This window comes from Nicotiana sylvestris, chromosome 5 (genome assembly GCF_000393655.2).
Source record: "Nicotiana sylvestris chromosome 5, ASM39365v2, whole genome shotgun sequence".
In the NCBI taxonomy this organism is placed as follows: Eukaryota; Viridiplantae; Streptophyta; class Magnoliopsida; order Solanales; family Solanaceae; genus Nicotiana; species Nicotiana sylvestris.
In genome coordinates this window covers 180,098,308-180,110,623 of record NC_091061.1, presented here as the reverse complement: position 1 = coordinate 180,110,623, position 12,316 = coordinate 180,098,308, and the positions used below count along the sequence as shown (strand labels likewise).

General features: G+C 37.8%; 2 protein-coding genes and 1 non-coding gene across 3 annotated transcripts; 1 reads left to right on the top strand and 2 right to left on the bottom strand.

Annotated features, from left to right (window-relative positions):
• Nucleotides 1–7,051: 7,051 nt before the first annotated feature.
• LOC138869734 (uncharacterized) lies at nucleotides 7,052–9,334 on the bottom strand. Its single transcript, XM_070147388.1, has 4 exons — nucleotides 9,179–9,334; nucleotides 8,678–9,091; nucleotides 7,676–8,562; nucleotides 7,052–7,376 (listed from the first exon to the last, which is right to left on the bottom strand). The coding sequence occupies exons 1-4, from the start codon at nucleotides 9,332–9,334 to the stop codon at nucleotides 7,052–7,054; spliced, it is 1,782 nt and encodes a 593-aa protein (XP_070003489.1).
• Nucleotides 9,335–9,520: 186 nt separating this feature from the next.
• Nucleotides 9,521–11,442, bottom strand: LOC138869733 (uncharacterized). The gene is made up of 4 exons (XM_070147387.1): nucleotides 10,923–11,442; nucleotides 10,632–10,874; nucleotides 9,931–10,220; nucleotides 9,521–9,841 (listed from the first exon to the last, which is right to left on the bottom strand). Exons 1-4 carry the CDS (start codon nucleotides 11,440–11,442, stop codon nucleotides 9,521–9,523), a joined length of 1,374 nt encoding a protein of 457 aa, XP_070003488.1.
• On the top strand, nucleotides 10,828–10,932 carry LOC138869812 (small nucleolar RNA R71). The gene has a single exon (XR_011400065.1). It is a non-coding gene; the product is annotated as a small nucleolar RNA R71 (small nucleolar RNA).
• Nucleotides 11,443–12,316: the final 874 nt, after the last annotated feature.

Sequence of the window (12,316 nt, the reverse complement as noted above, 5' to 3'; positions counted from 1 at the left end):
CTACGCTACAAGGCTCTAAATTTTACTACGCTAAAAGGGTCTACATTTTACTACGCTAAAAAGGTCTAGATTTTACTACGCTAAAAAATAATCTAAACTAAACATAAACAACAAATAAATTTAATTGCAAATAAAACACAAAACGGCATGAAAACACACATATATAAATCAGAATATTAACAGACAAATTTATTTGACAAATTTATATTTTTTTTATAAAATACTAATACTAAATCCGGATAAATTTAACATACTAGTTTCGAAAAAAAACACAATCTGAAATAGAACACATACAAATCAAATAATATGCATTATTATAAAAGTTTCAACTTAAAATAAACCGAAATACCTCGATTTAGAATTTTCGGAAAGCAAATAGATTGAAATTTTGACTCTGGAAGTGTGAATCAACAATAATACGAACCTCTAATCGAATGTGGGACCTACGTTCTTCAACCTTTATGTGACGGGGGACCCAAATTTTTTTTTTTAAACAGTGGGGCAGCGGGTATGGGAGTGGGGGACGACGAAGAAGAAGAGACGGCTCGTTTTTTAAAAAAGGGGTATAGCGCCGGGTATTTGAGCGCTATACCTGTTAGTGTCAGCTTTCTATGTATAGCGCCCTAATACTGGACGCTATACATTAACGGCACAGTTAATGTTAATGTATAACGCCCAGTATTTGGGCACTATATATAAAAATGTCATCTTTTTTTTACACCTATTAAGGTGTTATTTGTCCAAAAGAAACACATTTTAATTCCGGACTCTCGAGAGTGTGGTGGAATAACTGGGAACTCTTCACTCTTAACTCATGAGATCTCGAGTTCGAGTCTTGGGAATGAAGAACATAATGGTAGGAAGTGCTTTAACGTTCATAGTGGACTTGTTTGGTGTGAGTCTAGATTAATCGACCAGTTTCATATATCGAATGGTTAAAACCAAAAAAAGAAGTTATGTGCATCTGTGTAAGAGCATTAATAGGGCTTGTGGGAAATTGTTGCTCAAATATAATTGAATTTAACTTATGTATAATAACAGTGTATAAAACTAATAATGATTTTACACTAATAGGTAACGATTCATAACGAGAAGGATTATTACCCTAGAAAATAAGTACAAATTATCTGTTATAATATATTAAAATACTTTAGTAATATACGCTATTTTTTTTACATTGTGAGTGTATATAAATTAAATTTTAAAAATTAACCTACGAATTTTTTTTTGGGGAGGTGTTTACTTATGTTATACAATATCCTGTATGAGTCTGATTATTACGAAAAGAAAGATATCAAAAATATTCCTCCATGCAAAAAGCAAAAAGGAAAGCAAAGGAAAAGAAAGGTAGCAAAGCAAAGATAGATAGAAAACATAGAAAAGCGAGGGCCAAAGCCAATACTATCAATCAAAAAGAGATGAATAATATTTTTTTCCTATCTAACTTTACAGAAAGTGATAATTATAACTTTGCTTTTTGAGGGGCACAATTATATATATACTTAGAAAATTCTTTTTTGTGGTCACCCTTTAATGAAAATGAAAGCATTATATGTTACCAAAGGGAGAGGAACACGGACCTTCCAAAAAGTACCTCTTGGATTTTGGGAATCACGAAAGTTGATTTGCTCATTTCATCTAAGTACCTACCGACCCCCTTAAACTATCTACCCGTGATGTCCTAAGCGAATTCCACATCGATAAAATATGGGAGAAATACTGAGTATATAAATAAATATGCTTTAGACCATAGTATCGCATTTTAAAGTCGTGCGGGTCTAGGCGCAAAACGGACAATATCACTAGTGGATTTGCTGTTATAGTATCAGAGTCACTCCGCATGCAACTCCGTATGCAACCTTAAACGGTGATTGGGCAAATCTCAACGAGAACGGTGAGTCCCTAAGGGGAACTATGTGACACCCTAGGCGAATCCTACATCGACAACATACGTGAAAGATGTTGGGTATATAAGTAGACAGACCTTAGACTATGTGATGCGTTTTAAAACTGTACAAGCCTAGATCCAAAGCGAGCAATACCACTGGTGGACTGGACTGTTACACCACCCTAGAACTACAACAATAAGGGGTAAAGCTAGAGTTTACGCTTCAACAACTTTAGTCTAAATCATGTATTTGCTTTAACAAATCTATTGAATATATATAAATTATTAGTTTAAAATCTAATAACTTAAAAAGATTACAACTCCCAACATATAAATTTTAAATTCTGATTCGGTAATTGAAAATGAATATATACAAGATGTGAATATCTATATGTTTCCTTTGTGGAAAAAAGAAACAAGAAAGATGTGGGGTCAAAATAAAAAGCTAAAAATAATAAGGACTAGATTGAGGGGAACAGCTGGTTAGACTGTAAATGTTGTGTGGGTCCCATTGAGAATGTTACAATGTGTTTTTTTGATAAAGAAGAAGAAGAGGATGCACGAGAGCCAAAAGATGGGGAAGAATCATAGGAAACTTTCAATCTCAAATATATGCTTTCACTTTGGTTATATATAATTTAGGATAATATTTAGTATATTTCATGATGTATTCGGGAAGAGCATAATTTTTAGACATTGCTCGTAACTTTTTTTTTAAAAAAAAATATTGTATTCATGTCGAATTCTAATTCAAAAAATCGTATGGTCGTAGATAAGGGTGCACATGGAGCGGGATGGTTCGTTCTTTTTAAACCCAAACCAACTATATCGATTTGGATTGGTTCAATTTTGTCGGGGTTTTCGGAATTTTGGGATATTTTGTTACATAAATAATATTTCAATTTTACTTTGTTAAATTATTTATAAGTAAATATATGTTTAGTATAAATTAAAAAATTTCACAAACATATGGTTTATTAAATTATTCTTACGGAGAATTTTTTGAGTAACTGTTGCTCCCAAACGCACACGCAAGTATACGTGGTCGTACAAGTAATAAAATGATAAGTCGAGTGTCGAACCCACAAAGACTTATATCAACTACTCACTAACATACCAATATTGTTATTCCGTCAAGCTAAGTTCGAGTTCAAGAGTTTAATTATGCTAACTACAATTCTAAGTAATAACTAAATTATCAAGCAGTAGAATGATTGTTATGTATTCAATAGAGACAACTATTCTAGGGCTGTGATTGATTCACCACTCCTATTGTGTTCTAATTAACTCTCCCTTTCATATAATTCACTTATGGTTGCTAATTAATCGATAAATGCTCCCATAGCCTTCTCCCGAAGTACTACTCACCTATTCTCAATAGATTAACGCCTATATTCCTATGAAATCAATCTATTAAGAACGCATTAAGATCACGATATTTAATTAAGCACGATGACTAGGTATATTCCTATCCTAACCATAAATTTTCTCCCCCTAAGGGTTAAGATCATGCTCTCTTCAATTCTTCTCGAATCTAAACACTGCTTTCCCAAGCGTAGCATAGATAGTAAATAGAACCTAACTGCTGGCCATACAATTAAGCAATTAAACACAGAATTGAAGAAACAACCATATATTGGTGAATTATAATCAAGGTCAAGTTAACGTTAAACAACAATATTCATGGCTAAATCACAACCCTAGAACAATGGGTGTTTAGCCACTCATGATGTAATCAAACAATTACATAAGTTTTGAATAATTGAAAATACTAGAAAAGATGAAGAAATCTGAGATGTTCTTGTGTGTATTTTTGCTCCAAAGTGCGTCTCTCCAGGCTAAGCTCTATCAAAAGTCCTCAAAATAATGTTTTTATATGTATTTATACCAACTAGGGTTGGGCCTAGACGAAAACACCTTTTCCCGCGCGAAATAGAACTCTGGCTCTATAAATTTTGTACAGCCGCGCCGCACTCTGCGCCGCGCTAATGGAGTTTATCAGCAACCTCAACTTTTCGCATTAGGCAACATTTTACACTGTTGCGCCGCGCCTTGCGGCGCCCCTTGCGGCGCAACAGTGTAATTTTCTCAGAGTGAACTTATTTCGTCCTCTTTTAACATCCGGACTTGGTACACGTCCTCCGAACACGATCCCAGCTTAATGTCTTGGGCTTTTACTCAGACTTCAAAGCTCCAAATCATTGAATTCATTCCATAACGCTTACATAGATCGAAATCACTCTTACAAGGTATAAAACACATATTTAGTGCAAAACACTAGCGATTAAAGCTCAAACTCAATTAAAGTACAGTAACTTAGAGTGTAATAAGCAACTAAAATACACAATTATAGCCTATCATCAACACCCTACACTTAAACCATTGCTCGTCCTCGAGCAATCAAACTACACTTTATATAGACACAACTTTTTTAAGCAATTCTCCTAATTCATCACACCAAGAATATTTAAAATAGACTAAGCACAAGAGTGTAACATCTTAACCTCAAGATTTGACTCACAAGTACCACGCATTATTCACAACTCACTCACTTACTCTAACATTGAGGTCAATAACATTACCTTTCCTTCATGAATCAAGTGCTCTCACACAACAAAAGAGAGTAGTTCCACATAATAAAATTTAAGAACACTTAGGAACTCAAGATAAAAAGAATTCACTTACTGTCAGAACTAACATTCATATGCCACAAAAGATGCACCATAGGCTTGCCCATAGTGTACTACTCTACTAATCGAGCTCATTCAATCTAAGATCAAGTAGGACTTTATTTGGCTGTAATGTAGGCTGCGGGACGGGTAGGTTACATTTAGATATAAGAATGACTATACCTCCCTAAGCACTTTAATGCATACATTTTAACATTGAAAACCCCACACTTATGTAAAACCATAACTCCACCTTCACATCAATATACATTAACTCCCCACTTCTTTAAACACAATTACATCAAGAGTCACCACTATTAAAGAATTCTTTTCACAGTAATACAACTATTTTTTTTCAATTCATGTGGCTCTTATTTTTTTAAAACAGTGCACCTTTTCCCTTATTTCATTAGTTCCACTCAAAATCCAAACCAACCACCCCACACTTTAACTTTTACAAAGTTCATAATAATTCAAATGCTCGTGAGAGATGAAAAGGTTCAAATAGATGGTTAATTCAAACGAACGGGTAAGGCTTGTAATGTGGTTGCCAAAGAAACATGATTACAGGCTCAAAGGGGTTAACTATGATACATAACAATTAAGCGGGTAAAATATTTATATGGCTCAACAAAGAAACACTTATATCACTTCCAAGACTGAACAAAACTACTATTTCACTTTGCAAACACACGGGACAAGTTCTAGATATCAAAAGTAATGTACAGAATAACACAAAACCTTACACACACATGGTGCATAACTCACTCAGGATTGGACTCATCAAGACACTCTAGTCAAAGAAGTTAAGCAACATCATGATCATAAAATTTAAGGTGCTTATATAAGAGTAAAAAACTGAGCCTAAGCATCACAACTAAAGTACTCACTATTCTCAAGGCATGACAAGGTTAAAAGATATTGCTTCAATTCAAAACATAGCACAAGACTTCCTATTTCTAAAAAATAAAAACTAAATATACCCGGTTCAAACAAAATTCTTGGAAAAGAACCACGACACAAAGAAAAATCAAGGGGAAATTGCTACACTACCTACAAAGAAAATCTTTTTTTTTCTTTTTCTTTAGACTTAAATCCCTCAAGAAAACTACCTAGGAGATCCATCATCGGGAAAAGTCCAATTTTTTATTTTTTATTTTTTCTAGCTACTAAAATGCTACAAAATTCTACATCCTACTAATCATCTAGAAAATTCTCCCACCCCACACTTAAAAGAGTGCAGTGTGCTCAATGCACAAATAAAGCAAACAATAACAAAGGTGGACAAGAAACTCCCTGAAAGGCCAAAGGCCGAAGCAATAGCGGCTCACAAGTACTCAGACTTTCCCCAGGCATAGTCCTTCGTGTGGGCACCCCACACTTAGTCCTCAACCTCTAACTTGCTTTTGCACTCTTCCAATGACTTTGCCTCATATGTTTATAATCATACAAAACAAAAACAAATACTACTACAATAATAAGAACAAAAATAATAATAAAAGGAATCAGTAAAGATGAGTTGCCTCCCAACAATCGCCTAATTTAACGTCGCGGCATGACGCAGAGTCTCGCCTACTCATCAGCGAGTACAACCTTGGTCTTCTCACGATTAATCATTCCTCTCTAATAATGCTTGACTCTATGACCATTCACCAAGAATTTCCTCTCACCATTTAAAGCTCGTAGCTCGATTGCACCATAAGGCGTGAATCTCACCACCTCAAACGGACCTGACCATCTCGATTTTAGCTTTCCAGGGAATAGTCGTAGCCTAGAATTGAATAATAATACCTATTGGCCTGGCTCGAAATGACGCGACTTGATATGCTTGTCATGCCATCTTTTTGTCTTTTCTTTATATAGCTTAGCATTTCATAAGAGTGCAGCCTGAACTCATCTAACTCATTAAACTACATAAGTCTTTTCTCGCATGCGGCCTCAAGGTCCATGTTCAGCTTCTTAATTGCCCAGTATGCCTTGTGTTCCAGTTCAACGGGCAAGTGACATGCCTTCTCATAAACCAGCTTGTAAAGGGACGCTCCAATTGGTGTTTTATAAGCAGTTCTATATGCCTATAAGGCATCATCCAACTTTGCCGCCCAATCCTTCCTATTCACACTCACTCACCATCTTTTCTAATATTTTCTTTATTTCTCTGTTTGACATCTTAGCTTGCCCACTGCTTTGAGGATGATATGTTGTAGCAACTCTATGGCGAACTCCATATTTAGCTAGAAGGTTATTCAGCAACCGATTGCAAAAATTTGTCCCCTCATCACTAATTAAGGCACGTGGAGTCCCAAATCTCGAGAATATGTTCTTTTTCACAAAAGCAGCTACCACCACGGCATCATTCGTTGGCAAAGCAATTGCCTCCACCCATTTTGACACATAGTCAACTGTTAGCAAAATGTATTTGTTTCCTCTGGACGGTGGAAATGTCCCCATAAAATTATCCCCCACACATCAAAAAGCTCAACTTCTAGGATGTTATTTAAAGGCATCTCATGCCTCCTTGTGATTGTTTCCGTTCTCTGACATTGGTCACACTTCTTAATGCATGGGCATCCTTGAATAAAATAGCCAAAAAGAGACCGGATTGTAGCACCTTTGCAGCTGTTCTATCTCCTCCATGATGGCCCCCATAAGGTGATGCGTGAGAATCATACAACACTAATTCCACCTCCTTTTCAGGAATGCATCTCCTCATCAACTGATCAGCACATTGCTTGTACAAATATGGCTCATCCCAGTAGTAAAAGTTCACATCATGTAAAAACCTCTTTCTAGATTCAGATTCAATTTCAGGAGGAAGTACCCTACTCACAAGATAATTCACATAGTCTGCGTACCATGGAGGAGGGTCTTGGGTTATAGCAAAATGTTTTTCATCAGGAAATACTTCTTTAATTTGGCCACCCTCCTCCACGCGATCGTGATTTTCCAACCTTGATAGATGGTCAACTACTTAGTTCTCTGTGCCCTTTCGATCTCGTATTTCTACATCAAATTCCTGCAGCAATAAAACCCAGCACATCAATCTAGCCTTAGATTCTTTTTTTGTAAACAAATACCTAATTGTTGCATGATCGGTATGGACTATGACTTTCGTTCCCACCAAGTATGCCCAAATTTCTCAAAGGCCCACACAACAGCTAACAACTCCTTCTCAGTGGTGGTGTAATTCAGTTGTGCATCCTCAAGAGTCTTACTCGTATAGTAGATGGAATGAAACACCTTGTCCTTCCTCTGGCCTAGCACTGCCCCAATAGTAAGGTCACTCGCATCACACATAAGTTTAAATGGTAAGGACCAATCAGGTGCCACAATAATGGGAGCAGTCACTAACTTCTTGTTAAGTTCTTCAAATGCCTTAAGGCAAGCATCATCAAAGTTGAAAGTTACATTTTTTTCAAGCAGCCTACACAAAAGAGTAGCAATTTTTGAAAAATCTTTAATAAAGCGCCGATCGAAACCCGTGTGTCCCAAGAAACTCCGGACGCCCTTCACTGAAATAGGTAGAGGTAATTTTTCAACCGCCTCCACCTTCACTTTATCAGCTCCAATGCCGCTTCTAGATACTTTTTGACCCAATACGGTGCCTTCTTGTACCATAAAATGGCACTTTACCAGATTTGTTTCTTCACAACTGGCTAGCACCTTGCTCAAATTCCTCAAGCAATCATCATAAGAAAACCCAAAAACTGAAAAATCATCCATAAACACTTCCGCAAATCTTTCCACCATGTTGGTGAAAATAGCCATCATGCACCTCTGGAAAGTGCCTGGTGCATTACAAAGACCAAACGGCATACTCTTGAAGGCAAAAATGCCATAAGGACAAGTAAAAGTGGTCTTCTCCTGATCCTCTAGGCATATAACAATCTGATTGTATCCCGAATAACCATCAAGGAAGCAATAATATTCATGCCCGGCTAACTGTCTAGCATTTGGTCGATGAATGGAAGCGGGAAGTGGTTCTTGTGAGTTGCTTTGTTGAGCCTTCTATAATCAATGCAGACTCTCTATCCCGTAATAGTGCAAGTAGGGATTAGATCATTCTTCTCGTTCTCAACTACAGTCATTCCTCCCTTGTTGGGCAAACATTGAACGGGCTTACCCAGTTGCTGTCAGAAATAGAAAAAATGATACTTGCATCGAGAAACTTGATTACTTCCTTTTTCACCACCTCTTTCATAATGAGGTTTAATCTTCTTTGCTGCTCCACACTGGGGTGGTGTCCGTCCTCTAAAAAGATTTTCTGCATGCAAAACGATGGACTAATATCCTTGATGTCAGCTATAGTCCACCCAATGACCTTTTTATGCTCGCGGAGTACTCTGAGCAATTTTTCTTCTTGAGTGCTGGTCAAGATGGACGAAATAATCACGAGCAATGTCTCAGAGTTCCCCAAATAAGCATAGCGCAGATGCGCTGGAAGTGGCTTAAATTCTAGCTTCGGAGCTTCTTCAATAGATGGCCTGGGAAGGGTCAGAGTGACAGGCCTGTCTAACGCTTCAAATTTTTTAAACCCCTAGACATAACTGCAGGACATATCCAGTACTTGCTCAATTTCTCCCATCATTTTATCTTCACTATTTTATACATCCCCAATCAATACGCGTTCAACAGGATCTATAGGGCTCATATAGGCCACTAACGATGTGGCATCACTCTCCACCACAGAGATCATGGATAACTCTTCATAGTGGGCTGGTAATTTGAGTGCTCTATAAACATTGAAGACCTCCACTCGATCACCCACTCTCATTGTCATATTTAATTCGCAAACATCAATAATAGCTCGGCCCGTAGCAAAGAATGGACGCCCAAAAATAAATGGGACTTCCTGATCGGGCTTGTAGTCCAGGATAATGAAATCAGCAGGGAATATGAAAGAACCCACTTGAACCAGCACATCTTCAATCACTCCCTCAGGATGAGCAAGGAAGCGATCAGCTAACTATAAGATAACTGTTGTTGGGCGTGGCTCACCCAACCCCAACTGTCTAAACACAGATAGCGGCATTAAGTTGATGCTCGCTCCAAGATCACATAAAGCTTGCCCAACATCATGTTTACCAATTGATATTTGGATAGTAAAACTACCTGGATCCTTCAATTTCTGAGGTAACTTGCCCTGAATTCTTGAACTGCACTCCTCAGTGAGTGCCACAGTCTCGAACTCGGTTAGCCTCCTTTTATTTGCTACAATGTACTTGATGTACTTTGCATATTTGGTTACTTCTTGTAAGATGTCAACCAAAGGAATATTAATGTGCACCTGCTTCAAGATATCAAGAAACTTTTTATATGCGACATTATCTCTTAGTTTCTACAATCTTTGAGGGAATGGAGGTGGTGGCTTGCAACCAATTGTGGCGGTTGCTCAGCCACCGCCTCTCCAGCTGGCTTCTCTAGCTCCTTAGCTTTTTCTGATGTTGATTCTATAGTGGTTGGCCTCTCATTAAAAGTCACCTTTTTCCTTTTTTTTGACTGAACTTCTTCTAGTTGTCTCCCATTCCTCAACGACACGGCATTAAGAGCCGCCCTAGGATTTGCTTCAGTTTCACTTAGAAGAGCTCCGACTGGTCTAGTGTTTTGAGCATGGCAAGCTGCCCCATTTGACGCTCCAAATTTCTCATTGTTGTGGCGAGGGCTTGCTATTCAGCCATCACGTTTTTCAATATGTCTTCAAGGTGACTTGTAAGACTCGCTTGTTGTTCAACCTGAGGTGGTCTATATTGTTGTTGAGGTACTTGAGGCCTGTATTGATTCTGAGTACCCTGGTTTCTACCGCAAGAGAAGTTTGGGTGGTTCCTCCAGTTGGGATTGTAAGTGTTCCCATATTGGTTTGTTTGGCCCCTATTTGAATTACCCACAAAGAAGACAGACTCTGGGTTTGCGGGGCATATGTCGCTCGTATGCCCCTCTCCACATATTTCACAAAAAGCTTGAACTTGTTGTATCGGTTGTACTTGTTGCTTGTTGATACTCAAGTTCATCTGATTGACTTGATTGGTCAGTGTAGAAATCTGCGCTGATAATGCTGAGACAACATCTAACTCAATAACCCCTGCAGACTTTTGCACTGTGTCTGCCCATCTCTCTTTGCCAATCCGGATTGCTCTTGGAGAATTTTTTCAATAGTGCATATATCTCGTCAAAGCTTTTCTCCAACACTTGACCCCCAGCTGCAGCACCTACCGCGATCTTTGTTTCAGAATGTAGCCCTTCTATGAAAGTGTGAGCTAACACTTCATTCGTCTGATTGTGATGAGGACAGTCTTTGAGCAGCCCCTTAAACCATTCCCAAGCTGAGTATAAAGATTCTCCCGCTTTCTATTTGAAGACAACTATCTCACTTCTGATCTTTGCAGTTTTGCCTGAAGGGAAGAACCTTGCCATAAATTTTCTCGCCAAATCATTCCATGTTATAATGGAATTAGCTGGTTCTGCCTTTAGCCATCGCTTAGCCTCGCCCAACAGAGAGAATGGAAAACGTGTGAGCCTCACATAATCTGGAGTGACCCCGTTAGTGATATAAGTATCACTAATCTCCAAGAAGTTTAGAATATGCTGATGTGGATCCTCGTGTGGAAGACCCATAAACTGCACGTTTGCATGAAGTAGCTGGATCATGCTTTGTTTCAGCTCAAAGTGCCCAGTGATCCTGGGCTTCACTATTCTGTAGGTGACATTTGCAATGCTGGGAATCGCTACCTCCCGAACGGCCATGGGTTGCTCCTCTGCCATGTCCACAGGAAATTGAACAAGAGCCTGAATATTATTCGTGTCCCTTGCTTCCCTCAACCTCCTTTGAAATGTTCTCTCAGGTTCAGGATCAAAGCCTTGAAGTCGGTCTTGGCTTCTGACCCTACGCATTCAATCAAAGTTCCTAAGATCCGAGCAACAATCAAGTAATGTTAGACTCGACGAAATAAACAATTAAAGCAAAAACTAACAAGTAGCTAATATTCAAGTCCCCGGCAACGGCGCCAAAAACTTGTTGCTCCCAAACGCACACGCAAGTATACGTGGTCGTACAAATAATAAAATTATAAGTCGAGTGTCGAACCCATAGAGACTTATATTAACTACTCACTAACACACCAATATTGTTATTCCGTCAAGCTAAGTTCGAGTTCAAGAGTTTAATTATGCTAACTACAATTCTAAGTAATAACTAAATTATCAAGTAGTAGAATAATTGTTATGTATTCAATAGAGACAACTATTCCAGGGTTGTGATTGATTCACCAATCCTATTGTGTTCTAATTAACTCTCCCTTTCATATAATTCACTCATGGTTGCTAATTAATTGATAAATTCTCTCATAGCCTTCTCCCGAAGTACTACTCACCTATTCTCAATAGATTAACACCTATATTCCTATGAAATCAATCTATTAAGAACGTATTAAGATCATGATATTTAATTAAGCACGGTGACTAGGTATATTCCTATCTTAACCACAAATCTGCTCCCCTTAAGGGTTAAGATCATGCTATCATCAATTCTTCTCTAATCTAAACACGGCTTTCCCAAGCATAACATAGATAGTAAATAGAACCTACCTTCTGGCCAGACAATTAAGCAATTAAACACAGAATTGAAGAAACAACCATATATTGGTGAATTATAATCAAGGTCAAGTCAACGTTAAACAACAATATTCATGGCTAAATCACAACCCTAGAACAATGAGTGTTTAGCCACTCATGATATAATCAAACAATTGCATAAGTTTTGAATAAT